This window comes from Netta rufina (genome assembly GCF_964035555.1).
Source record: "Netta rufina genome assembly, chromosome: 9".
Taxonomy (NCBI): domain Eukaryota; kingdom Metazoa; phylum Chordata; class Aves; order Anseriformes; family Anatidae; genus Netta; species Netta rufina.
Genome location: NC_140132.1, coordinates 10,403,479 through 10,431,248, shown reverse-complemented (window position 1 = coordinate 10,431,248; position 27,770 = coordinate 10,403,479). Strand labels below are relative to the sequence as shown.

General features: G+C 41.5%; 1 protein-coding gene across 1 annotated transcript; it reads left to right on the top strand.

The window, feature by feature from the left end:
• Positions 1 to 27,770, top strand: PCCB (propionyl-CoA carboxylase subunit beta). The gene is made up of 15 exons (XM_084291865.1): positions 1 to 200; positions 1,676 to 1,795; positions 3,792 to 3,860; positions 5,743 to 5,799; positions 9,249 to 9,362; positions 11,763 to 11,873; positions 13,115 to 13,223; positions 14,172 to 14,292; positions 18,014 to 18,095; positions 20,154 to 20,277; positions 21,235 to 21,342; positions 24,764 to 24,864; positions 26,040 to 26,138; positions 26,344 to 26,437; positions 27,498 to 27,770. Exons 1-15 carry the CDS (start codon positions 21 to 23, stop codon positions 27,617 to 27,619), a joined length of 1,611 nt encoding a protein of 536 aa, XP_084147991.1. The 5' UTR covers positions 1 to 20; the 3' UTR covers positions 27,620 to 27,770.

Sequence of the window (27,770 nt, the reverse complement as noted above, 5' to 3'; positions counted from 1 at the left end):
TGCGGGTGCTGGTGGGGGCCATGGCGGCGCTGCGCCTGCTGCGGCGGGCGGCGGGGGCGGTGCGGGGCCGGGCGGCTGCGGGGAGCCGCGGGGCCGCCTCGGGGGGCCGCCCGCCCGCCGTGCCGCAGCGCATCGAGGAGAAGCGGCGAGCCGCGCTGCTGGGAGGCGGCACGGCCCGCATCGAGGCGCAGCACAAGCGGGTGAGCAGCGGGGCCACCTCGCCTCGGGGCGGCACGGCACGGCGGGACAGGACAGGGGAGCCGGCCCCCAGCGCCCTCGCCCCGCCGCGGGCCGGTTGTGGGTTGGGTGTCAGGAGCTGTCCCGTAGGGGAGCTTGGCCGGGGCGGCCCCTCAGAGCGGCGGTACCTGTTGCTCGCCGTGCCAAAAGGAGGGTTTCCGTCGGCTGCGGAGCGCTGGGGCGAGGGGCAGGGCAGGGAGAGCGGCGGCGAGGGTCTGGAGCGAGGGACCCGAGGGGAGAGCGCGGAGCTGGAGCAATGGAAACAGGGCAGGGGAGAGGGCAGGTGGGAGGGACGACGACTGCTGAATTGTGAGCCTCAGAATTTAGGCAGTGCCGAGCAGGGTGGCAGCACCGTTTCCCTGCTGCTGTTCGGTGTTTCTGGACGGGCCCCAGAGGTACTCGATGGCCTGGCAGCAGCCTGGAGGCAGCAGTAGCCGCTCACCTGCAGGCTGTGTGGGCGCTCATTGTGCCCGTCAGCGAGTTCCCTCCCGGAGACACACAGCATCGGAAGGAGTTCAGGGCTTACCAAGTTAGTTGGGGACACTGACATACTGATATACAAGCATTTCTGCTCATCGAGGGCCCTCGAACATCATATCCCGTGTTTCATACAGATTAAACGTACAGCTCGCGTTCATCCTACGTTTGTTCTCTTCGTGAACTTTTTAACCCTCAGGCCAGAAGCTCTGTAGGGGAGCCCTGGTGCTTGAATGTCGTGTTGAGGCAGAGTCCCCAGGAAGAAGGCAGTGCGGGTGCACAGCTCGTGCTTTGTAGCAAGCCCTGACCTCTGTATGTGGATGCTTACCTGGCTTGGAAGTAAATTTGTTTAGAAGGCAAAGTTTACAAAAAGAATCATCACTTATTGCTGCTTGGCATCATTAGTACTGAGCAGGGGCCATGCATACCTGGTTAGTTAATTAGGTTCTTGGCCCTTGCTGTACTTTTGTCTGCGTTGGTGGCCAACAGAAAAAGAACCAAAGGAACTTGTCAGAAAATCCCTGCAGGCTGTTATATTTCCTTTTTCTTTTCGCTTGACACGGTCAAATGTCATTGAGGGTCCTGAACTGTTGGTAAAGGCTGGTTTAGCTGCGGAATGGCTCCATGGTTCGGAATAGAACAAAGGCCTTAATATCGTTCAAATGCGTAAGCAAAAATAGCTGTGATGCTATTATATCTTGTTGAAAAGACGCTGAGATTGTTTCCTTTATCTTGTGGCAGTGCTGTTCAAATAGCCAGCCTTCTTTTCAAAGCTTGGCTTGCGTTATCTTTGTTTTTAAGGAGGATAATCACTTATTTCCAGATTAGGGGCGTGCAGTTGCTTAGTGGGGCCAATATAGCAGATGAAGCAAGGGACTGTTTCATTCAACTATGTCCACCGATGGTCAGTAGAGCCAGATCTACCCGATGGCTGCATTAATTGTTGCTTGCTCCATTTCAGGGAAAGCTGACAGCAAGAGAACGAGTTCTTCTGTTGCTGGACCCTGACAGTTTTGATGAATATGACATGTTTGTGGAACACAGATGTTCTGACTTTGGGATGGACTCTAGCAAGAATAAGGTATTTTGATTTCATATAACTCTTTTTTCTTTGTCCTTTGCTGTTCAGCCATCCAAGCAGTTGAAAATACTCTTCTGTTCACACACAGCTTATCTTACTGTTTTGGGTTTGGAAGGGGTTTGCAAATGCGCTTTTGTCACTTGTAATTTCCTTTTAACTGTTCACATGGTTTATTTTTCCATTGTTTAAACTTAATAACTTTTTTAGAAGATGACCTGTTTGGTTCAAATATCTCCTTGGATATGTCTTAGATAAATAATAATTCAGATCTATATTTATACTTGCCAAACTACAGAGTCATAAAACCCTTTAGGGCATTATAATCTGATGCGTCTGGAAATTCAAGCAGTTATACTGGTCTGTTAACAAGCTGCAATCTGCTTCGCTTATGCAGTTTGTGATACGTGGCCCTGTATCCTGAACCAACATGGTACGTGAGGTTTGTCATATAGAGGAACAATCTGTGGTTCCCTGAAGTCTCTCACAGTAACATCAATGCCTGAAAAAATCCCTACACAGGCAAAGTATTTTGTTGCAGTGCAGTACAGAAGTGGCTGACAAACATGCTGGGATGTGTAGACGGCTAGTGCAGATGAGCCTGTTCAGTGTGAGTCCTCCTGTAGCAAAAGGCCCTCTTTCCTGGGGGTTGTACTGTTTTGGGATGTGGTGAGAAGCTGCTCCATGTGTGTTGCTGCCCGTGCTGCTGCGTACAGTGGCTGCAGCTTCTGTTTATGTGCTAATTCAACCATTGACCATTCTGTAGTCCTTCAAGTTGCAGCTGCACGCTGTGGGTGTCATGCTAGATGTTCTCTGCTCTGGTTGAGTGCAGGAGCAAACACCTTTTTTTTCTTTCTTACTGTTCCCCAGCAAATTGAATGAACTCCTGTGCTACCTTTCATCACGGTGTTCAATGCTGCATCCCACAGTGCTGATAACAAGGTGCTGTTTCTGAAGATAGGAGGAGCAGCAAAGTCCCCAGGGTGACAACAGGGTTAATTTTTTCCGTGTCCTTCAAAATTCACCTTTCAGTGAGCTACAGATTGTGTTTCACGACAGGTGACTTATTTGGTGGGCAGTGAGCTGGAACATCAGTTTAGCATTGAATTTCTCTGAGTTTTTGGAAGTTTCTGAAGGTTGTGTGAGGATTGCACTCTCTTCCAGGACACTCTATGGGCTGCCTGGGTAGTTAGAAGTCATCTTTGAGATACGAAAGCTGGAACTGGAGATGTGTTTTCTGCTTTCCTGCATGCCAAAAACCATAAACTGGTAGCAGTGCAGCTTGAGAAAAGCCCACAAACAGGTGTGACCTTCCTGAGAACAGGTTACCTTGTGTGTAAATGGGCCTTAGAGTGGACCCTACACGATACGCTTTTTCTGCAAACAGCAAGAAGCATTGAAATGCCTGGAATTCCTTTGTGACAGAGCAGTAAAGTTCATTTTTCTGCTGCTGTTTTGAAAGACATCTATATATTTAGTCAAAAGCAAGACAATATTGATAAGGAGATGTTTAAGATTCACAGGCTGTATTTCCTCTTCCAATTCTTTCTTCTTCCCATATTTTCAGACTGAAAAATAGGACAGATCCAGCTTAAGTGTTTTCAGCTATATTTATGACCTGAAGAAAGGTTCATGCACTGTGTCTCTTCTTTCAAAATCATCATCTGGTTCTAATAAAAGGTACATCCTATCTATGAGGGCATGGTTTGCCTTAACTCCAGATGTACTGAAATTTGCGGGGAAATTGCAAAATTCACAAATCTTTACATGCATACACAACTAATACATGGCATTACCTCCACTCTTCCTTTTCAGAACTGAGGCAAGTCATTGTGGATCCCCCACTGCAAACATGAAAGCCCAGCCCTTTGAGAACACTGGTCTTTGCCCTGACCTAGGAGTCAATACAGATTAATGTGTTTTTCTTTTAATGGGTGTCATTGCTGCTCTGATTTTTTAAATTATTGTTTTAAATTAATTTTACTTATTTTTAATGTAGTACCCTGGAGACAGTGTGGTGACTGGCCGCGGACGGATTAATGGGAGACTGGCTTATGTTTTCAGTCAGGTATGTTCCTGCTTCTCATTTTTTTAAATAGCATTAACTTATCTTTTGAAATAAACTAACGACATTTCACCATGACCATGTAGTAATATACCTGTTTACCTTCTGCCAATTAACATGAGATAAATACAACATCCTGTGGGGAGAAGCAGGGCGCTTTCAGACAAGAAGAGGCAAAAAAAGCCTTTCTAAAAACTTTTTTGGCAAGAGATGAGGTCATGCACAAAGTTGAGATGAAGCAAATGCTGAGCCAGTGAGAATGTTCTGAAGTCAGAAACTGTTACTGCTTCAGTGTAATGCCATGGGGTGTTGATATGCTGAGAGATTGGAGGAGCCCCCCCAAAATGCAAGGAGTGAATTCATGGAGGAACCAGCGAGCACAATGTGCTGGAAGCATGTGAGAACGTGGGCTGTGTCGCTGCAGCTGGCTGTGCATGGCTGGGTTCCTGGAGCAACACAAGTGTCAGCGGGCATCTTACTGGGAGCTCGGGGAGCCACCTTACTGGGAGCTCTGGGAGATGCCATCCCGTCTGAAGCTGCGGAGCCAGGGCTTCCTGCCGGAGGTGTCAGCTGGAACTGCTGGTAGAGGGTACCCAAGCAACCTTGAACTGTTTTTTTTTTTTTTTTCTTTTTTTTTTTTTTTTTTTCAGATTTGAAATCTCTAATTAGTCAAAGAGAGAGATTAGTTGTACTTTTTGTGTTAAAAATATTTCAGAGGGAACACCATAGATGGAGATTTCTTTTAGTTAAGTCTTAGCACGGTGAAAGAAGAGCTTTCTTGTCATTCATTGATACCTGTCCCTTTGTGCTGGGCAGCGAAGTAGCCCTGGTTCAAATCGCCACCATAGGCACTAATGGTTGTTGCTTTGTGACCTTGGAGCGAGGTGTACACCCTGCCTGTTTTGTCTTTGGTATGTAGTCCTTCCAGGGAAAGGCGTTTTTGATACCCGGGCCTGAACATAAGATAGAAGCTGAACAGAGGCCTTGTTCAAAGAACAAGATTAAAGGTCAGTTTTCATATGAAAAGAATTTAAATGTGTGCCCTCATTTAAAAAAAAAAAAAAAAATTAAAAAAAATGTGTTCCTCTCCAAATTCAGCTGCTGCCTGAGATGTCACTTCTTTTTTAGTTCAACTGCTAGTCATGGTGTTCTCTGTCAACACCGTTTTTAGAGTTTCTTTGACTCAGTGGGAATGCATCAGTGAAACTCACCAGATGTTGACCTGCTCTGTTGGTGCCAGTAGGTGTCAATCTCCCTTTTCCCTTCTGGGTTAGTCCCAGGGCCTCCTGTTGTTTGTTCAAAATCTGCCCAGGCCCAGGGGTAGCACCAACGCTCAGTTTTGTCTGACAGTCACTGCAGCACCCATGAAAGAATAATAAACTCTTGGAGCATAACTCATGAGTATAGTATAGAGCAACAGCACATTTTCAGTTCTGGATTTCTGCCTGTTTGCAGATTTATCTTACTGCTGCTCCTTGCAGCAGGATCCTCCTTGACATAAATTTTCTCAGGCTTACTCCAGTCTACTCCACTATTGGTAAGTTCCTCCGTGAAGGAGGAACATATATTTGTAGAGAGTGTTTGCTTGAAGAATAATAAAGGTGAGACATAGCAAGTTTGTGATTTTAACATAGAATTCACTGGCAAATTTGTATAAAAGATCTGTGTACAGATCTTACGTGTAAAGAAGACTCGGATTGAACAAGAGTGATCTGCAGGCTGCTGTAGGAAGTCAGATTGCCTTGGAGCAGCTCACCAAATGTAGAGCATTGCGGGATTATTCTGTTTACTTGCCACATTTTATATCAGGGTCAGTTATTGGGATTCATTCATCTGCTTATTGAAATGATTCTTTCCCTAATCTCCGAATTTGTTTTGCTTCCAGGATTTTACTGTATTTGGAGGTAGTTTATCCGGAGCTCACGCCCAGAAGATCTGCAAGGTAATATTTCCCAGTAAAAAAACAACGACAAAAAGATTGTCAGTGTCCTTTTTTCCAATATGTTGTGCTGGAGAAGATGATTTGTGACTGACTTAGTGGGCTATGGTATATGTCCCTGGCAATATGAAAATGCCTGTCTCCTTCTGTTTGGTAAGATGTGACAGCACAGTTGAGCAGAGAGGTACCCTTTGGAAGCTTTCCAAGTATAAGAGGGCTTTCCTAAATAATATACACTTTATTTAAGTTGACTTTCTGCTATGGTACAAAAGGTTAGAGAGACTTGCGAACTATGAATATAGATTAAGTAGCCATTGTCTACTGGAGAAATATGGAATGACTTGGAAGAAACTTCTTCCTACAAACAGTGCTATGTGAAGTGTAGCATTTATAAAAAGCAAATGTAACAAGTAAGGAATCTGAAGACAAACAGTTTTACAACTTAGAGGTCACCTTGATACTCAGAGCTTCTGTTATTAGGCACTTGTGGCTATTCTTGTTTGCCTGCTCGTCTCATGGGAAAAGCTGGTGTTTGAATCCCAGGGGTGTGGAGGACAACGGCTCTTTCATGCATGGGTGTTCAGTGGCATGGGCTGAGGGAAAATTCCAGAATTTTTCTTGTTGTGCAGTTGGAATCAAGGTATTGAGCACAAGGCCTTTTTTCCTGCTGGAATTACTACTTCTTAGCATACACCCTTAAGCAGTGAGGGGTATAAAACTGGAAAACACAAAGACTTTGGGCTGGATCATAAATACTTGGCTTTACCAGGTATTGATATTGGGAAAAACATTTGTGTTATCCTTTTACACTGGAGCTTTGCAGTGTCTCTTTGTGATGGGAGGGAAATACTGGTACTGGAATGATGGGATGCTTCCTGCCTTTTGTTTTTTTTTTTTTAACTTCAATTTTCTAAAGAAGCAGAGAGAGTATTGGTAAAGAAGCAGAGAGAGTATTCTAGCAGAACTAGAAAAAATAAGTCTTTCTAGTTGTTACTGCATTCAGTTGGCATCAGTCTCAATGGTAGACTCCAAAGTTTGAAGGGTCTGGGTGCATTAACTGCTCAGTCTGAGGCTGCAGCTTGGGCAGCGCAGAGCTCAGAGAAGACTGTCTGGGTGTGTGCTGTCTGTCACGTTTCTTTTAGCTCTTACTGGGCTGGATTGTGGGAAGCAGAAATCAGTTCTGGGAGACAATCTTGGCTCCTGCAAACCTTATCGGTTGCCTGAGGCAAGTAAAATGTCACAGAATGTGGAGGTGAAGTTGCTTTTGCTCAGTGGGACTTTTCTGGAGATCTGCCACTTTGGTGGTGATCATCTGCCATGGGCTTTTTGCCTGGAGTTATAGAGGGGCAGGGCTATTTGGTATCTTGCAGCACAGCTGCCAGGGAGGTACGTCTGGGCTACAGATTGCCTACTCCTTTTGCAGAAGAGCCTTATGGTCTTTCAGACCACATTAAATGCCTGTGGTTTCCCTGAAGCAATAGGGATTTAGTGTGGCTCTTCAGGGTAGTATGTGTTCCACTTGTGGTGGAGAACACTTCAGAACCTATTTATTTAATGTGCACCTATGATGTCAAGTTTCAAGACAATTGTTGAGTCCATGAGATGAAGAAAAATAAGTGTTTTTGAGAGTGAAGTCTGAAATGTTCCCCAAAAAACTGGCAGTACAGAAAAAAAAAGTCTATTCTCAAGTCTATAAGCACATTTTCAGTAGTCTAAATGTGCATACTGATGTGTGCTTTATTTTAGGTTTTCATTTTAGGAATTTAGGTGGAAACACCTTGAAATAAGTAATTAATCTGTCTTGTAAGTCCTTGGAAGGCAGTAAAAAGTGTCGGTGAACTTGTTTCACTAACCTGACCTGATAGGATAACAGGCCTTCTGGGAAGAAGCAATAAATGCCAACTGATTTCTAATAAGACATTTGATAACTCCATGCCTTACATTTCTCTAAGTAAACAAGGCCATTCGTGGCTCACAGTGCCTCTGCTTGCAACCCACACAGATGGCTTTTAAACGTGGGTTTTTATTTAAATTGGGAAGTCATTCCCCATGTCTGCCACGGCGATGTTCCAACTTTTAAATGGGCACCCAGGTACAAAGCTTGAAGAACCCTGGTTTACTTTGTTAGCTCTCAGCTGGCGCTGTTTCTACTTGCAGACACTCAAGAGACAGTTATTTCTGCTTCGTGTTCTGGTTGGAGTTGTGGTACTGCTGGGGTGCTACTGATCTGAATGTGACCGAGTATGCTTACTGTGTTTCTAGGCAATATAAAATCCAACGTGGATGCTGCAAGACCTCTGAAAGACGGGACTGACTTTTAAATCTTAAAAAGTTAAAAATAGTCTGAAATAAGATATAATTGAGTAACAGTGACTGAAAGGGCAGGAAAAAGCAACTTAAAATACCAAAATAGAGATTGATTGACCATGTGTAGTTTTACAGAAAAAATATTTAGGAGTTGAAGCAGATTTTAATATAATATGCCAATGTTTTGAAAATGGCAGATGTTCTGCTGGGATCTAATAAGCAAGGATATTTAAAATAACATGTAAGGAATTTAATCTTCCCACTCAAGACTCTGCTGCGGTATTGCGTATGATCTTGAGGCAAGTTACCAAAATGATCAGAGAGCTGGAGAATAGGTTGTAGAAAGACCACGTGATTGAATTGATGTTGCTTAGTGTAGGAACATGAAGGGAAATAAGAAGACAGAGAGGAGATTGAGGTACTTGGGTGTTTATGAAGGCAGAGGCATTCGTAAATGACAGAGTGTCTCCCTGTCTACTGTGTGTTGAGAAGGAAGTAATGGTTCTAAATTTCAAAAATGTAGTCTTTTCAAAGAACTTGTAACGAGGTCTTTAAAAGACATTTAGATTTAGAGCTTAGTGATATGGTTTAGTGGAGGACTTGTTAGTGTAACGTCAGAGGTTGGACTCGGTGATCTTGGAGGTCTCTTCCAACCTAGATGATTCTGTGATTCTGTGAAGAACGATAGTCAAGTGTGAGATATACTGTTTATGGAGATTACATGGTCACCACTGCAGTAAACATTGAAGAATAGGTTGGACTTGCACAAGGGACTGGTTTAGGTGCAATTGAGACTTCTCATGAACAGAGAAGTCTCTGGCCCTTTCTGGTCCAAACCTCTGTGACTGTGTCAATTAGCACAAGCACTGGGTGATGCAGAGCTAGTAAGGCAGATAAATATTGAGGGACGTGAGGGATTAAATGTGCCTACAGTCTGAATGAGACAAAACATGGTTGTCTGTAAGCAGTTAGAGACTGCTAATTAAGACAAGAAAAGGAGAAGAAGCTAAGCGCTATGCAAGCAGTTCAAATTCTGTTAGGTGGATTTTTTTCTACGGGATGTACACTTTGATGAGGAAGGTGGGGGCTGCTTTGGAGCTTTAGCTTACCTAGGTAAATAACGAGGATTTTGTATTCATCTCCAGGTCATGGATCAAGCTGCCCTGGTTGGTGCGCCTGTGATTGGGTTGAATGACTCAGGAGGAGCCCGTATTCAGGAGGGAGTGGAGTCACTGGCTGGTTATGCAGATATATTTTTGGTAAGTAGCCTGCTGGATGACCAGAAGGCTTGCCATCCACAAAGAAGGACAAAGCCTGTTTTTAAGTTGGTGTTTATAAGTAAACTTTTAGGATACTGTCATCCTATTTCAGCCAGTGTTACCTGGTGGATAAAGCAGTTTGCAAGACACAGGCTGTCCTCTTGGTTCTTCTTGGTTTTGGCTTTAGTCAAATTACTTGTTAGTTCCATTTACCCATCTGTTAAACAGTAGTAATGCTAAACCTTGTCCAATACTGTGAGCTGATTAAAAGCTCTGTAGGAGTTTCACTAGATAGTGAGCTTTGTCGGAAGAACAGGCAATTTCCTTAATTGGAAGAGAAGCCCAAACAACTATTTAATTTTGTGATTCACGCTGAGTACAAATTGCATGTGTTGGGCTGTAATTTCTCGCAAAGTGTTGATGTGTTTTCTGAGACAAGTGGGCATGCTCTAGTGTTTTGTTAGGTGACTGATGGTTGCGATCCACCGCTAGTTGTCCCTGTGTCCTGTCTGAGATACAGACATGTCAAGAATTGACAGAGCAGATTTGCTTTCAGTAGGGCTGATAATGGTGAGTTTTCTGCTGCAGAAAGGGGGATGTAGAGTAAATCAAACACTGCGCGCTTGAAGATAATGTGAGAACTCAGATCAGAAGCACCAAGTTCTATCAAGATGGTGGGTCAATGAGAGAAGAAAAAAAAATGCAAATCAGAGGTTTCTGTGCGATGAACAGTTTGCAGTACAATGGAACTCATTAATCTTACTGCTTGAGGACAGCCAGGACTGATTAGACTGGTGAAAATTTTGTTTCTACTGTATTTTTCATTCTAAAGACTTTTTTACACTGAAATGACATTATTTTTTATGCCTTCCAAAACACACAGTTTTAAAGTAAGTGAACATAACACAAACATGACGTGCTTTCAGTAGGAATGAGAAATGTCATTTACTGCAAATGGTGGGAAATGTAATAATCACCAACACGTTTTAGAATTGTTTTGAAAGCAAGTGACAGATAGATCCTGAGAATCATCATCAGTCATCTTACTGGAAGTTTTCTTTTTGCTTTAGTTTTGCATGTGTGTTTTTGGCTTTTGTTTTTCTTTTTTAACATAATGGCACCTGAATGAGTCAATGCCATCTGATTTTTGTAGCACTGACCAAAAGGACAAAGTTCATCCTGTTTCCAGTTCTTTCTTTTTTACAACCATGTGGTATGTTTGGGGCAATGTTTTATTTTGATTTTTTTATTTCTTTCAAAATTAACTTTTCTCTTGCTTTTCTGTTTCTTTGATTAATGGCTGACCATGGCCAACCATCAGCGTTACCACTTTAGAATAGAATTACAGAATAATTCAGGTCAGAAGGGATATCTGGAGGTTCATAGGCCAACACTCTGCTCAAAGCAGGGTCAGCTTTAAAGGTAAACCAGATTGCTTAATCTTGTCCTGTCATGTTAGGAATATCTCTAGGGATGGAGATTTGACAGCCTTGCTGGGCCTGTGTTCCAGTGCTAAACCATCCTCATAGATTTTTTTTTCTTCAATTTTTTTTTCTTTTATCTAGTTGAAATTTCTCTTGCTATGACTTGAACCCATTGCTTCCCAAAAAATGGGTCTTTGAAGAGTCTGACTCAGTCCTCTGTATAAGAACCCTTCAGCGTAACGGCAAGTAGCAGAAGGCTCTCCCTTTGGTTTTAGTTCTCCAGGCTGAACAAACCCCATTCCTGCAACCTCTCTTTGGACACTGCCTACTCCTACTGTCTCTGACAGTCTTGGTGGTATCCCCTGGATGTGTTCCAGTTTGTCAGACTTGTTGGGGCCCAAAACAGAATACAAAGCTCCAAATGTAGCCATGAGAAGCCAGCCAGTCTTGTTTTTGATTGAAAGAGGCCTTACATGAGATTAAAAGAGCCCTTACATGGACTTCCCTTTCTACCAAGTTTTAGTATTTCTTCAAAAAAACATGAGGTGCAGAAACTATAGGTTTAACTGATGCTTAAAGTCTATCACTAAGTTTCACTTTTGGGAGGTAAGTACACGTAATTTGCTTCTGTCATCGTTTTGAGCAAGTATAGAGGATTTAGTGCAAGAATGTGGGAGATTAAGATAGTGACTAAAACAGTAGAGTTTGTATGGTGTGGTGACCTTCTCTTGCCTGTTGATAGTTTGTACTTTTGTGCTCAGGAACAGAAAGAAGCAAAACAGTAGAAACAATTATCTTGCTTTTATTTGCATCAAGGCATTCTGTCCAGCTATTTGTCTCCCAGTAAATAAACCCAGCTGTCTTCTCCTGTTTCTGATTGTGAATTCTTGCAGAATGTCTGAACAGATTTAAAGATACAGACACTTTTTTTGGGTGGGCGTGTAAAAACTAGATGTCTGTTTTTTGTCTGTTGCAGAGAAATGTTCTGTGCTCTGGGGTAGTTCCTCAGATTTCCCTCATTATGGGCCCTTGTGCTGGCGGAGCCGTGTATTCACCTGCTTTAACTGATTTCACATTCATGGTGAAGGTAAGGGTGCAGTGTGTCCTGATGTGCTGCTCGTTGCATTGATCAGTCACAGTCAGACTGATGGTGGATCAGGGATTTGGTTGGTGAGGGTCTCCTGCTTTGGAACAGTAAAGGCTTGGAATTTGTTGCAGAAATATCATTAATGTCATTGTCAGCAGGACCGCAATAGTCTGTTCCATTATTTTGCACATAGGATAGAGGAAGAGATGATTAATTTTTTTGTTAAAAAGCACTTTGTTCAAGATACTCATTTAAAAACAACAACAAAACTGCATAGTTTCTGTATTAAGTTTCAGTTTTAAAGAAAGTCAGTCTAAAGCATTTGATATAAGAGTACTTAATACATTACCAAATCATCTGGAATGCCAAGGTTGCCAATTCCATACGATCAGGTAGCATGGCAAGTGTACAACCTGGTTTTGAACACCCACCATTACCTCATTTTATAAACTGTTAGATTTGTTGTGCTCCTGGCAGGTATTGATTGCAGGTAGGTTGTGACAGTTCCTGCTCAAACACAGACAGGGAAATATTGAAAAAGGCTGTCTCAATTGATTTTTAGAGAAAGAGTAATGCCTATAAAGAGCTTCAGAAGAATTTTTGTTAATGAGTTTTGTAACATCCAAATTCAGTGTTTATAGGTGGGGTGAGACAAACATTTCATCCCCTTGTATTTTCTAGGCATTTCATACTAGTACTTTGACTGGTAGAACCATAATTATTCTTTCCTATTCAATTTAAAGTTCCATGGATACTCAGCAAAAAGTTCTTCCATCTGTCTTTCTTCAGGTGTATTTCAGTGCTAACAAGTCTTTCCTGGTTTGTCATAGGAAATAGCAGCACATGCTGTAGTCTTTACATAACAATTCGTTTTTGTCTTAAATTATTTTTCTGCATAAACAGATAATGTATGCAGAGAGAATAGTACAGAAATTGAAAATAAAAGGTGTATGGAAATGGCAAAGTATGTCTCCATATTGAGGCTAGGTTAAATTAAATTGGATGCAGTTTTATTCTTCATGGAAAGTCAAGAATAACTTTCCCAAGTAACCTGTAGATAACTGACTTTTCTGTGGATTTGTAGTATAATACAATAGGGATTTTTTTTAGGAATTTCTTCCTTATGTTATACTGTTTTCTTATTTTGGAGAAAGTCTCTAGAGACCGTCACTTTTCCTTAGGTGCTTTTTCAGCTTGGGTCTAGCATTTACTGACTGTTTTTGCTTTATTCCCTCCCCTAGGATACGTCCTATCTTTTCATCACTGGCCCAGATGTAGTTAAGTCTGTTACCAATGAAGATGTCACACAAGAGCAGCTTGGGGGTGCGAAGACGCACACAGCTGTGTCTGGTGAGGCCTGGATAGTTTACTTCATGTACTAATTGTTCTTCAGAGTATATGACAGAGTTGTTCTGGCTCCACAGCTGATTACCCAATACAGATCTTTGCAGTCACGGGCATTGCTTCACTTGAGTCTAAGCGTTAAAGCTCTACTTAGACTCGTGATCTTACTGCATGTAGGGCTCTCTTAGCAGTCCCTTTTAGTAATGGAAGACAAAATAGGAAAAGTAGGAGTGCAGGAGAGTTCTGGTATTTTGAGGAGAAAGTAGCAAATCCAGAAGATTCCAGAAGTGAAAAGGTTGTAGGAGGGCAGAGCTCCCAAGGCAGGTTTGGGGTGGTGAGTTTTCTGCTTGTTTCCAGAAATTTGCATAGATCGAAAAGATTGTTAACGATGCCTTGTTTGCCTAGTAGCATGGCTGGTTGAACTTCCCAACTGAAAACCAAGTGCCGTTGTGAGATGGAGCTCTATTTAAAAAAAAAAAAAAAAAATTCTTCTGGGGAGACTTGGTGACTCGTGAATCTTCTTGAGGCTCATTTGGGATCTCAAATTCTGTGTGAACTGTGCTGCTGATGAAACAAAACCAGGCACACACACGTGCGTGTGCACACCCGTCCCCTTTGGATCCAGCCTTTACAGAAGAGCATGCAGCTCAAAGCTCGAGTCCACAACCTGGATTGAATTCCAGGAGGTTGGGATCCTGCGAGGCCTGTGACAGCTGATAAACCAGTTCACGTTATTTTAAATATAAAATCAACAATCCAGGCCTGCTATGGAAAAAGGCTAATATAGCCATGCATTTTGTAGGCATTTTTAGCTGGTCAGATTTGGTTGTTTGAAATTCCCAATTGTTAATAGACTATGTTTAAAAGATCTTGCTGTTAGTTCTTTGTATCTTTATGGATACATACTCGAAAATGAAACATTGCAAAATAATTACAATAATTGCTTCTTTCCAGGCGTCGCACACAGGGCCTTTGAGAATGATATAGATGCTTTACTTAATCTCCGGGAGTTCTTTAATTATTTACCTCTTAGCAACCGTGACCCTGCTCCAGTCTGTGAATGCCACGACCCCAGGTAAGAGGAAACTGGCTGAGATCTGTGGTCTCTGACCACTGAATTTCATGGCTTCTCTGGCACGAGGAGTGTAAAGAAGTGAGTGTCTTGTGCCCAGGCACTTGGCTGATACTCCTGTGCTGTAGTGTGGCAATCTGGGAGGTGTTTCACTGTGCATGTGTATATACGTACATGCTCATTGTTAGATTTAATGTTTTATTTTCTGAAAGCAGTGTTAGGCAGGCTGTATACAGGACTTGGGGAAAAGTAATCTGTATCCAGATTCACAGTCCTTCAAACGAACACAGTGAGGCAGAAGGTTGCACAGTGCACCAAAGTGGGGATCTTGCCCTGCTTTGTCAGTAATGTGTCTGTTGGGTAAGTTTGGTTTGTTAAGGTTAGAGGTGGGGTAGCAACAGAGGTAAAGGAGGCTAAACATTTTTTGTGTTAGGTTGCTGTCTATCAGGCCCATTATGTAGTTGACAGTGAAGAAAGGACTTTGGGATATTAATCAGATTTTTTCTGAGACAGAGAGAGCCAGCATGGAACTGCTTCAGTAGGAAACCTTGCTTGTGGAAGTAAAGGCAGAATGTCAGTGGAATAAACGCCTTTTAACCTGAGCCAGCTGTACCCCTTGTTCAGCCCTTTCTGGAGGCAACCCCTGAAAGGTTGCCACACTTTCCTGTGTGGGAGCTGCTCCTACACTTGTTCTTCCTTTTGGTTTTAGGTGTGTGTGGTGTTTGTCTTTGCGTAGATTTGAACATGGGAGTTGGGACAGTTATCCTCTCTTTGTGCTCACTGTTCTTTGCAATATCTTTGAAACAATTTGGGGAGATTTTTCAGACCAATTTCACAGATCACTGTTTTGGAGTCTGAAATACATTGTTCACTGTTAAGAGAAATCAATTTGCCAGTTGCTGTTTTGAGAATGGTCAGACAAAATCAGTTAGTTATGTGTCCTTAAATTTTCTATGATGTTGGAGTTTATTAAACTGGAAGACTGTTCTATCTTGATAATGAGAAACAAGAGCAAATTTCTTGTATTGTTTGGTAAATTTGGGGGATTATCTCAGAGGTAAGCACTTGTTTTCTAAACATTCAACACATTGTATGAGATACTTAGCTTCTCTAGACTTGAATGTGATGTTTGAATTTCATTATGGAAGCATTTTTTAATCATTGTATCTTATGATGGGCAGTTTATTTGCTTGTGAGAAGCTTCAGTTACCCTGTAGCTACTAATTGAGAGATTAGTTCTTTATTAAATGAGACAATTTTTTATGTAGCACCGGATATATTATTAGAGGATCACAGTATAATAAATACTCAGTAATTTGTATTAAGAAGTTCAACTTAGTTGTCTTTATACATGTGAAGACAGATCTGCTTGGTAAATTTACCTGTTTGTATAGCAGCATCTCCAGTATTTCTCCAGTTTTGTTTTCTTAGTACTTATATTGGTAATATTTCACCTGAGCATGCTGACATCTGAGTGGACTCCTTTTGCTTTGAATTGTGGTTGATCCTTCAGTCAAAACCCATTCCACTAGAGTAATTTAATTCTCCTTGCTCCATTTTTGTGCCAGAAGAATTGCCACTAATAATGTAAATGAAATGTGAAATACTCTCATCTTCACTGTTAACTCCAGAAGCACTCTCCCTCTCTTGTTTTTCTTTCCCTCTCCAGTTAGGTTCTTTGTGGTGTTGAGAAATGTCAGGTTTGTTTGCTGAAACTCATGCTGGTTAGTTTTTTGTTTCTAATGTTAGTGGCTTGAATACTGTAAAAAGTTAGAGGGTTCCTATGGTGCTTACGGCCGCCAGCTTTGAAGAACGTCTAGTTCTACATTGTGTGGTGTGATTTAACTAATGGTGTGTTTGACTGTAAGCAAGTTCGGTTTCCTTGAAAGCCTGAAGTATGCATACACCTTCTGGAGGAGGTACTTACTGACTGCTGGTAACCTCGTGCAATTTCATACTTCTGTGTAATAGAAAACGGTATTGATCTGGGTGACAGTTTTCTCAAGCTCTCGGTCTTCAGATGACTGCTTTGATGATGAAGAACAAATCTTTTCTGATAAACGAGATCTTAAACACAATTCTCAGCCTTTTGTGTCCAGTGACCCTACTAGAAAGCTCCAGATGTCCCTTATCTGTGACAATTTTTTTCTCCTGGGTAATGTGTTCATTTTACCAATGGTTGTTGATTTTACTGCCATTATAATTTCCCTCTCTATCTCTGTGAATTTATGGGAGCAATAATTTCTATTTTCCATTTTCCTTATCCCTTGGGATACCTGAGAATATGATCCATAGGTAATAGACAGAATTTAAAACACATTTGTACCTACTTCATGGGAAAACAAAAGCTTTAGACACGTTGTAGCTTGGGGTTCAGTATCCTAAATTGGTTGCTTTCAGCTGATTAAGGTTTCATTGTAACATTTTATAAATTTATTTGCATGGAATACTCTTAATTGTGGAAATGAACTGGAAACATCGCTGTAAGATTCACTGGGTTACTCTCTCTATGCATGGAGCTGTGCCTGCCTAGTCCCTGCATGTGAGCACAGAGACAGCTGAGGGACTGATGTTACTACTTTTTGCCTGATTTTGACCAACTACAGATCATTTACTTCAGTTTTAAATTGGATGTGTAGAGCCTTGGGTTGTATCGTTTTAAGTGTATGAATCATGGCATCATTAAAATAGTAATCCAAGAAAAACTTTGCAGAAACACAATTTATAACAGACAGAGAAGAGTGGTTTTGTAAGGAATAGTACAAATATATTCCTGGAAGCCTTTTCAGCGGTGACTCATAAAAATTGACACCCCTTGGGACTGCGAATTAGCCCAGAGGCCCAGTGAATGCAAACACTTTTGAAGTCCTTAACAAAACTAATAAAATTGAAGACGGAGGTAGCTGATAGTGTGAGCTGCTAACAGGGTGGCACAGTTTTGGTAAATGTGAAGCTCGACATGAAGTGCACTATTGTTGAGATAACTCAAATAATGGTAAGGATCCTGCAGCCCCAGCCATTACACCAAAGAGGCTGTGAATGGACGTGCTTTCTCCTCCCACCATTCTCTGCTTGGTTGGTGCAGGGGAGGCAAGTGTGGAAAAGTTTCCTGTGGTTAAGTTTAGTCAAATGACAGTTTTAGTCAAATGACAGCATGGGTAGGGAAAGCCCATGCTGCACAGAGTTGTAAATGTGCAGCTACTAAATTTGTTATGTGCAGTAGGTCCAGGTACATGACAAGCAAACCTTGTCAGGAGAAACCATCCCAGCCCTGCAGCTGTAACCCCAGGGAAAGCAGGCTGTGCTGCCTCTGGTGAACACTTGAGCATCTGCCCAATGGTTTCCCCAAGTGCTGCTGGACCTGCCTCCTGTGCCCCTGCAGTCTGCCTCCTGGCACTCAGCACAGGCAATAAACAGTGGCTCCTCCGGTCAGAGACGAGAAAGGGGATGTCCAGGGGGTGAGCTCATGGGCAGAGGTACCAGCAAAAGATATGTCTCTTTCAGGACGAGGTCGGTTAGGCTTTTTCCTCCCCAAGGAGCTCAGAGCAGCAAATCATCCCCTCAGTGGCTGGCGGCACCAGGGGCTGCAGCGAGCGTTGTCTCCTTCCCCACACTCGAGGAGCAGCTCCCATGAAGTTTCAGAGTGGGAATTGCTTGCCTGTGTTCTTTTCTTGGTGTTCACCTGATCTGGAAATACTGTTGCTTTTACCCTTATTTTCTGCAGTGACCGTTTGGTTCCTGAGCTGGACACAATTGTCCCAATGGAATCTACTAAAGCCTACGACATGCTGGATATCATACACGCTGTAAGTCTGCCAGTCTGCTGAGAAAAGTATAAATATCTTACATTCTGTGTATATATAGATGTAAATAATGGAAAGAAGCTAATAACCTGCCACTTAAGATTTTTAGTCTGTACAGGTTACATATTTTTCCCCTGTATAGTGGTCATGCATGAAGGGACAACAAAAGCTACAGAAACAAGATTTTAGCACATGAAAGGAATCTCAGTGTTTCTTTTCAGGATATATCTCTGCATGCTGCATGCATAACTGTACAGATAAAAGATGCTATAACTCAGTTTTCCATGTAAAGTTGAACCTCCCTTTGTTAACTGCTGTCTTGAATTTTATCACTTTTTTCATAAAAGGTAATAAACTTCATAGAGGACTTTCAAAGGGCTACACGTCACCAATTATTCTGAGTCACTTACATACACAAAATGCAAGAATGTCTTTTTAATTCTAAGTCAAGCACTCAAAAGCTTGCAAACTCTAGCATCAATATTTCACTGAGTGAGGCACGTCTCCTGGGAGGGTGGTTAGGAAAGAAACTTTTTTTTTTTCTTTTTTAACTAAAAACTGGTATTGTAATATATAAATAGTGGAGATTTTATGAAAGAAACATAAGCAATGTTGGTAATTCGTTTGCCTAAGTGAGCAATTCATTTTTTACAGTTATAACAACTTACTACATTGTAAACAAATGTGCAGAGAACAGGTTTGTAAGGTGCAGAGCACCTGGGGAGTCTGCATTTTGAATATTACAATTTCCATCTGGTACTTCTACCAGTCAGATGCTGGATGGCAGGTGATCGAGGGTTCTGAGGTGATGGAGTAACGCAGTTTCACAGGCACTCTGTGTATGCTTGTATACGGTGGCTGGGGAGAGTTCAGGTTTGTAGCATTTTTCCAGATTTTTCCCTTTTGCTATTTTAGTTGACTGTCTCCCTCCAACCCCTTACTCAGTGAACACTTCTCAATTTGCAACTGGCTGCCCTTAGATTAATTTTAGGGGAAAAAGGAAAGCTCGGGATACGCTTTTAATCTGTAGTTTCTTCCATTCTGAATTTCAGTACTATGTTCCAAGTGAAAAGCTGAGATTTAAAAACATTCTTAAGTGAATTAGGGATAAAAACAAACACCTACAGACTCTCAGAAGTATTAGGAAAGGAAATAAAGTATTAATAATACATTAAATAATAGATTTTTTGCACCTTTTCATTTGCCTCATTCTCTGGAAGGACTGTCAAACTGCAGTGCGTATATGTGAAGTTGTCATAAATAGTTGAAAACAAGGAGTTATAGTAGAAAACACTTGGCAGCCATGTATAGGTGTCGCCAGTGCTCCATGTATAATTATGATCTTTTTTTGAACATGTGAATTTTGATGCTGCTTTACACACCAGTGGATGTCACTTTGCAGAGCACACACTGGAACTTCAACCTCAGAGAGAAGTGCAGCGACCAAGGATTTGTGTTTCCAGCTAGGTGTGTTTGATGTAGCTCGTTTATTCCCTCTGCTGCAGATAAGTGTTTCTCCGTTCCCCTCTATCATACGCAACATCAGTGACCTCAGAGATGTGCACAGCTCTTCGGCTGCAGCAGAGCATCTTACGTTGGTCTCTATTATTAATAAAGCGCTCTGAACTTGCAAAGAAATAGCGTAGGTATTAAAAATATATAGTGGAAAGTTCCTGAGTTCAAGAAGTACTATTTGCTTTTTATCCCTGGAAACTGTTATTCTAAAAGTGCAGTTCGCCAGTAGTTGCCTTGTGAGAAACAAGTTCTTAGCATCTGGCTTGAGATCTTTATTTGTTACAAGCTAGGAAAACAGGCTTACTACAGAGGAAGTGTCTTAAAGATGATTTTATCTGATGGAATGCTTCAGTGGCAATATTGATAATAAATGCAGAACTAGACGTTTCCTTCAAAGATGATGACAAAAATATTTTTTCTCAATTTTTTTTCTTTTTCTGCAAATTCTGAAATGTTAAGATTTCTGATACTAACAGCTGATTTTGTGTTTGCCTATGTAGAGAAATAAACATGTCATCCTGAGGGCACTGCCTAACTCTCTTGCAGATTGTCGATGAAAGGGAATTCTTCGAGATCATGCCTTCCTATGCCAGAAACATTGTTGTTGGATTTGCAAGGATGAATGGAAGAACTGTTGGGATCGTGGGCAACCAGCCCAAAGTAGCATCAGGTTAGAAACAGCTGTAGGAGTCTGATGTGAAACTTTTTAATGAACTGTGTTTTGTCTTTTTTGCACACTTGCTGCCTGGCTATGAAATTAACTGGTTAGGGTTTGTATTGTCTGCCACTCAATCATACCGTGTTTTTCTACCACTTCCTTTGTCTTGAATCTCGTCATGCATTTTTGTAACTTGCTTGCTGAGAGTTGTAAAACTGCCTGAGAAAAACCCACACAATTCTTTACTGAATCAACAAAACATGTAACAAAAGGATTGCTCTATCTAGCACAAGAGAAGTGGTAGCAGCACATAAACAGGGTGGGCAGAAGACCACCACTGACTTGGCAGCAGTGTGTAATTAATTGAATTAAGCATAACATGGAAACTGCATGCTTAAATTCCACAGCATTTAGATACCTAAAGCTCTCCTGTAGTGTAGCTCTTCTGAAAATGCAAGTTTCTGAAATGAAAGTTTCAGACGTACAAGTGTGGGGCTCAATCTGAAGTAATTTAGATATAAAGTTACAAACACCTGTAGCTAAGATCACCCTTCCCTTTTTAACTGGGGAGAGGTTTTTTTTGCAAAAATTTTTTTGCATAGTTCTAGTGAATGACCTGGAAAAAAAAATCAATGCAGATAAAATTATAACAGAAGATTTTTTGTAAATTACAAGAATATGATATGAGACTTCTTGGGATAGGAGCTCTCTATGCATAATGGTCGTTGCCAAAGGATATTGAAATTGTAGGTTATTTCAGAAAAATGAAATGACTGCTTGTAGCAATGTAATTCGTACTTTAATCTTAGTGCTGAAACAGCAAAATTCATTATAATCTCTACATTAGCTATAGATAAGATTTTTTTCTTCTCAAGACAGTACAGCTAAAATACAGTGTGAATTTGATGTTGCCTTGAATTACTGCCATTAGAAGATCATTAACACCTTACCCTGTTTTCTTAACTTTAGGCTGTTTAGACATAAATTCTTCCGTGAAAGGAGCCCGCTTTGTTCGTTTCTGTGATGCTTTCAACATACCTTTGATTACTTTTGTGGATGTTCCTGGATTTTTGCCAGGTATGCCTTGTCATTTTATTTCAGTTAGTTTTGGGGCAGGGGAGGTAGGAGAAGGTGGCAGTGTAAAAACCTGTTTTAATAACTCCGTAAGAAGATTGTTTATTATAGTGGACCTTAAATAAGATGGATTTTAAAATGCTACTGTTTGGGGAAAGAAACAAACAAACAAACAAAAAAACCCTCTATATTGTAAGTACACCAGTCATCACAATAGGATGTGATATGCAGGTTATATTCCAGAAAAAATGATTGCTTAAATAAGCCAATAATATTTCTACAAGTGTGTTTTAAGATGACAGAGCTCTGCAGGGCTTCACTGAAGAGAGGGCAGTTTGTACAGCAAGTTAGTTCTGAACTGGTTAGCAGACTGCTTACAGACACTGGGACGACCACTTGGCCAGGGCTGAGGGTGAGGTGAAGGCCTGTTGGTCTAGGAGGGTTAAGCTGCCCTCCTGGCTGGGATTCCAGCCCAACTGCAAAGCTGCTGCTGGTGGCCTATCTAGGGCAAAAACCCTGTGCTCTCTGGAGATGATGTCCGTGCCATAAATGACATGGAAATAACACTAATGTTCTTTGCTGTGATGAGACTCCATGTCCATTTAAAGACTCACCTGTTTTATTTATGTGCCTATAGGCTAGGCAGTGCTACCAGAGTGCTCTGCAAAGGCAGGGGGTTCCCCAGATGCAGTGGCGAGCAGTCCAGTACCCAGCTTCCAGCCCTGCGGGTGGGATTCTGTGGGAGAGCAGCTCCGCTGATCCTCCTGTGGGCAGGGAGTCTGCAGGTCAAAGCTGTGCTAGGAGTGTCAGTTGAGGGCACCTTGAAAATGCATTTTGTGTTCAAAATCTGCTTGTTGTTGGAGGTACTGGACTAATGCAGTCAATGCCACTAATCAACATTCAATTTCATATCTTAATGCAATACATTTTGCATGTTTTAGCAATGAGGCAATATAGAAGATAACTTCCTCTTTGTTCTTGCTTCCTTTCCCCTCTCTCCTGTAGACACACTCTCCTATTCTTATTTGGATCAAGAAACAACTTGGTTCTCCTTAGCACTTCAGTAGCCACTGTGTGGCCACATACAACCCAAGAACAAAGTTATTTCCATGTAGCCAGTTAGAAATAGTATTTTTTAATGGCATAATTGAATGTTGTCTTAAAGTAGACAAATGGAAGATAAATACAGAATAGAGAAAGCTAAAGAAAATATGATCTGAGGCTTTTTAGTGACTCTACGCTGTTGTATTTTGCAGAGTTTGGAAAGATTTGTACATTACCATTAGGAATTTCAGTTCAAGAAACATACTCTGAATGAATTTAAGTCTGAATTAGAAACTAAGATTGGGACTAGATTGAAGGGTTTGTACTTGCCAGCTTCTGGGTGTAGGTTGAGCATCTTAGATGTTTTCTGACAGCTTCCAGGGATAAGACCTGGCTGTTCAGATGTCTGCCACTGTAAAGCCTTTGTACTTTTGACAAGTCCAATGCTCTGGAGGGAAATACAAGAACCCAAAGTGAAATTGCAGTTAAGAACGGACATTTTTAAGTGTAGGCATACACTATTGGACACTCAAATTACACTTGAGTGGAAACATTGAAGTCAAGCCACCAAATAAGACTACCAAGTAAGTTTAAAAAAAAAAAATCTCACGAAACATATTTAACTTAAAATCCTCTATTTTTTAAACCTTTCACTAAAAAGACCCCAAATTGCTCTAAGAGGTTAACCTCAGGTGCTGAAGGAGGAAAAAAAAAGTCAGCAGGTGAATGAACTGCTAGGAAATAACTGGGGAGTTACATACACAGAGGTATGAAATTCAGAAATCCTAGAAATGAACTACGTGAGATTGCTGTTTCCAAGTGCCAGTCCTCACCCATGGTTCATCCCATCCGTGTTCCTTACTGCTGGCACCATCATGACAGACGGTAACCAGAGGCACTGCCTCCACATGCGTGGTCTGTGGGTACACAAGGCACAGCAATACCAAGTGTCCTCTGGCTGTTACTTAGTTTTTGGTGATGAATTAATTAGCTGTCTTTCTTGCTATCTATGCAGTGTTTTTCTGTCATTTCTCTGGATTCTGTGAAGGCTTTTCCAAAGTTACTTATCAATTTGTTACACCTCCTGTGGTGGTCGTATTCTCTCAACTGGCTGTTGCAGCTGGGGCTTTTGGTGCTTGGATCAGAATCATCTGGTCTTGTGAACACTGTGCCAGCAAGAGGAAAAATAGTTGCTGCAGAACTTCTTCCTCAGAAAGGTTGGAGTTGCTCTTGCAAGTAGGAGCCTAAGATCTTGACACTGAGACAAGTCTTCTGAAAGGTTGGGTGGCTCCAAAAGCTGGGGTCACGTGCAGCTTGAAGTTCTTTGTTTTTGTTTTGTTTTTACCCCTGGCTTGCTTTAACAGAAAGCAATCAGTTATCCTTAAGGCTCTGACTGATCCCAAGTGTTGACATGGATTTACCTATTTTCATTTTTGCATGTAATTACCTCAGCTTTTGCTCATCACTGTATGTTTTTCTTTTGGAATCTTGTGCATTTTTGCTTTTTCATCTTGTCAGACTTTTGGTTTGACCATTTCCTTCTGCAAGTTCAATAGCGTAGGCAAATACAAAAAACCTAAACAAGTCTTCCATCTTCTGTGGGTCTCACAGGTAGGAATTTGAACCTGATAATTGCATTACCATCAATTTTGGCTTTGCTGTTTTTTGCAAAGAGGTCAAAGATAGTGTATTTTTTTTTTTTTTTAAGGTATTGATTTGCTGGAGCTGGGCCTTGATAAAAGTCTACAGCTGCTGAATACTCTGATTTTATCTTCAGAGAAGTCATGACTCAGACTATCAGCTAGGCCTGTTCTTGTCATAGAACTTTGTAGGATTGCCTCTAAAAATGTATGACCTGTGTTCCTACTTGCTGCATATGTTCGTTCTCATGAACTACCAGCTGTGAGATTGCTGACAGAGGACTTCGTGCTCTGTCCTCTAAGGTCTATCATCTTGGGCTTGCTTGAAGGAAGACTAGCACAGGTCTTTGGTCTGGTAGACAATACGGTCTAGAAAAAAGGCTTTTGGAAGTGTGGGTTTCTGGAGAAGTGAATCTAGGTTGCATGTTTCTCTGCTAATCACATTTGGAGTCTTCAAAATTATGTAACTGAATTTTGTTCCTGGGAAGATACCATCTGGTGAGTGTTACACTGCTGTGACCTTACACGCACAGAGACTTACTTTATGCTTCTTTTGGTGAGGTGTTTTGTAGAACTGCTCAGCATCTTATGGAGAACATCACCTGCGATACTACCTGCTCCTGGATATTAACACCATTTTGGTTGTTGTTTGCTGCTGGTAATAGATGATGACACTTGCCCAAAAGCATATCCTTTTTTTGTGAACCTCCTGGAGTGAAAAATGTTTCTGTCTTTTGTAGGTACGGCTCAGGAGTATGGTGGAATCATCCGTCACGGTGCCAAACTACTGTTTGCCTTTGCAGAAGCAACTGTGCCTAAAATTACTGTCATCACCAGAAAAGTAAGTTGGTATAATTCCATGGTGGTGGTTTATAAAATGAGTTTGTATTTTTATTAACAGCAAGTTTACTTTTGTGAAGCTTTGTACATCTATCCCCCTGCTTTCTGTAGTTGTTATACCTCCATTTGTCCTATCTTTGTCAGTGTACAAGAGGCCATTTCTTTTATTCTTAGAATATTGCCACCGTACTCTTGCAACTTCAGTCTCCTTTTCCAGAAGCAGTGCTGATTGTGTCTTTCTGCTTTCCTCACAGGCTTAACGCTTGTGTTGTTTCTTTTCCTCGATATGCTTCTCCTATACTCCCCTTAATTTTCTTGCTTTCTCTTTTTCTATGAGGTACATTATGCTCCTAAAGACTTAGCTAAATCTCTCTCCACTTTTTTTCTTGCTGGTTTGTCCCTCCTGTTCTCTTTCTGCTTGTTTGTTTAGTTGTGTTTTTTTTTTTTTTATTTTTTTTATTTTCCTGACGAGCTTTTTTCTGGTAGACTTAGGATGGCAAAAAGCAAAAAAAACCCAAACTTTTCAGCTTTCCATCCCTTTGCCTTCCCTGTTCCTTCTGAGTATTACTTTTTTTTTCCCAAGCTTGCATCCTTGCTGTAGTTTTTAGGAATGCCTTGAAACAGACTCTGCTGCAGTTTGCTCTGCAGTTCTGCAGTATCCATTTACCATTGCTGTCTGGACCACTTCCAGTACCAGAGTGGAGCATTGCAGATCTGAGTGCTGCGCTCCCTGGCCTGGAGATTCCAGAAGCAGGGCAGTCGGTTTGTTTGAGTGCATGTGCAGGGTGAGGCCTAGTGCTGCAGATACACAGACTCCTCTTTTATCTGCCATCAAGAATGGCCTTGCATTTCAGCAGCTCCCTTCCCTCCTCTTTTGTGGTTCTAGTTTGTGATGTCTAGTCTGAAGAGATTGTTTTAGTGGAGTTCTTACAATTCTTCATGATTTTGACCAAAGAAGTGGAAATGTCTTGAACACGTGTGTTTGCAAAAGCCAAGAGCCTTGTACGGTTGTGTTGATGGACCAAATCACAGCCTGTAGGCTCTGCACACTCTCCTACAGGTACAAGTCTAGCCCCACTTGCTTGTTTTTGGAATGGTAAAAGGTGCAGGAAGAAAGTAAGCTATTGCTTCTGTGAGGTCCCTTCATGTTAATCAATCCCTTGGTTTTTGTTCCAGGCCTACGGGGGTGCCTATGATGTGATGAGTTCAAAGCATTTAAGAGGAGATGCGAACTATGCCTGGCCTACTGCAGAGGTGGCAGTGATGGGTGCCAAGGTGAATAAACACAGGCTGACTCTCATGCTGGTGTGCAGCAGCCATCACAGTCTTTACAGTGGCAGCTTTGCCAGATGAAGACGGTCTTCTCTGAAACAACTTACCTGTGTGCACATGGGGGGACAGGGAGGACGCTGGTAAAGCAGACAGGTTCCTGCTGTGTGGGCTGAAGACTTTCACTTACCTGTGAACTTTATCTTTCTAGGGGGCTGTCCAGATCATTTTCAGAGGAAAAGAGACAGATGCAGAGGCAGAATATGTGGAAAAATTTGCAAACCCCTTTCCTGCAGCCATGAGAGGTATCGTTATCTTACACATTGTGTCCCTTGTTTTGAGTTGGACACTGCATGTAGATAAATGTGTAGCTACTAAGGAAACTTTTTGCTAGTAAGTTATTTAGGCAAGTCATACCATAACTTGTGCAAGAGAAGGAAAGCCACGTCTAGACCAAAAACACATCCAAAAGGCTTCTTATGGGAAGAAACTGCTTAGATATAGGGACTGCACTGAAAAGCTAACTTCCAATTTTGTAGGCAATAGAAGCACCACGAAACGCAAGACTGTTAGTTAAAAATTACAGGTGCTTTGACAATTTACTTGATGGGTCTAGATGCAGATCAGTAGCCTTAAGAAATGGTCACAGTCCAATTCAGTGAGGAAGTCCAGGAATCCTTGGGATGAGTTTTCCTGGTTTTCTTTCAAAAGAATTTTTACTTCTAGCTTCAAAGCACTAACTGTGCTCTGGAAGGCAGCTCTGTAGACTCTGTAGTCAGCTCTACATGTTTTCAGTTATGCTGGCTTACTCTATTGGTTTTGTACTACATTTAATTCCTGTAAATAGCGCCATAGAGCTGGGAAGTCTCAATCCAAGATCTTTTCCACCACAACTAGTATCTACAGCATCGCTCCTTCTGGTTTTGTAGTAGACTATTATTGCTGTTTGAGCCAGAAAAAAATAGACTGATGTACATGCAAAGTTAAAGGATTCTTCTTCTAATCAGCAATTCTGAACCTTTAAGTCAGACTAATTAGACTAATTAATAGTAGATTCGTGGAGATGGTATGCCTGAAACTCTGCAGTAACAGGTGCAGTACTCAATAAAGTCCCTTCCCCCTAAAATTTTTTGGCTTGCTAGCTTTTGCTTTTTTTAAACAAACAAACAAACAAACAACTGCGTCTAATTTTATAACTTGGAGTATTTCCTCTTTAGGCTATTTTTAAATTCTTAAGTTAATTTGTAACTTGTGAACTGTTTATTCAAATATTATTTTGATTTTGAAAATTTACATCACAACCTATATATAGAAGGTTGACAGGCAACCTCTTCATGGTTGGCTGTTTTTTGTTTGCTTTTACAGGGTTTGTTGATGATATCATCCAGCCTTCAACCACCCGTACGCGCATCTGCCGTGACCTTGATGTGCTGGCTAGTAAAACACAGTCCAGTCCCTGGAAGAAACATGCTAATATCCCACTGTGAGTGTAAGGAGGGACTTGGCCATGCTGGAAGACATGGCAGTATTCTGACTACAAATACTTTATGTTTATGTGGCTTTCTACCTTGCAATAGAAGTATTTTACTTTGATTTTGCTAATGATCATCAATAAATCATAGTACGTATCTCATTTAA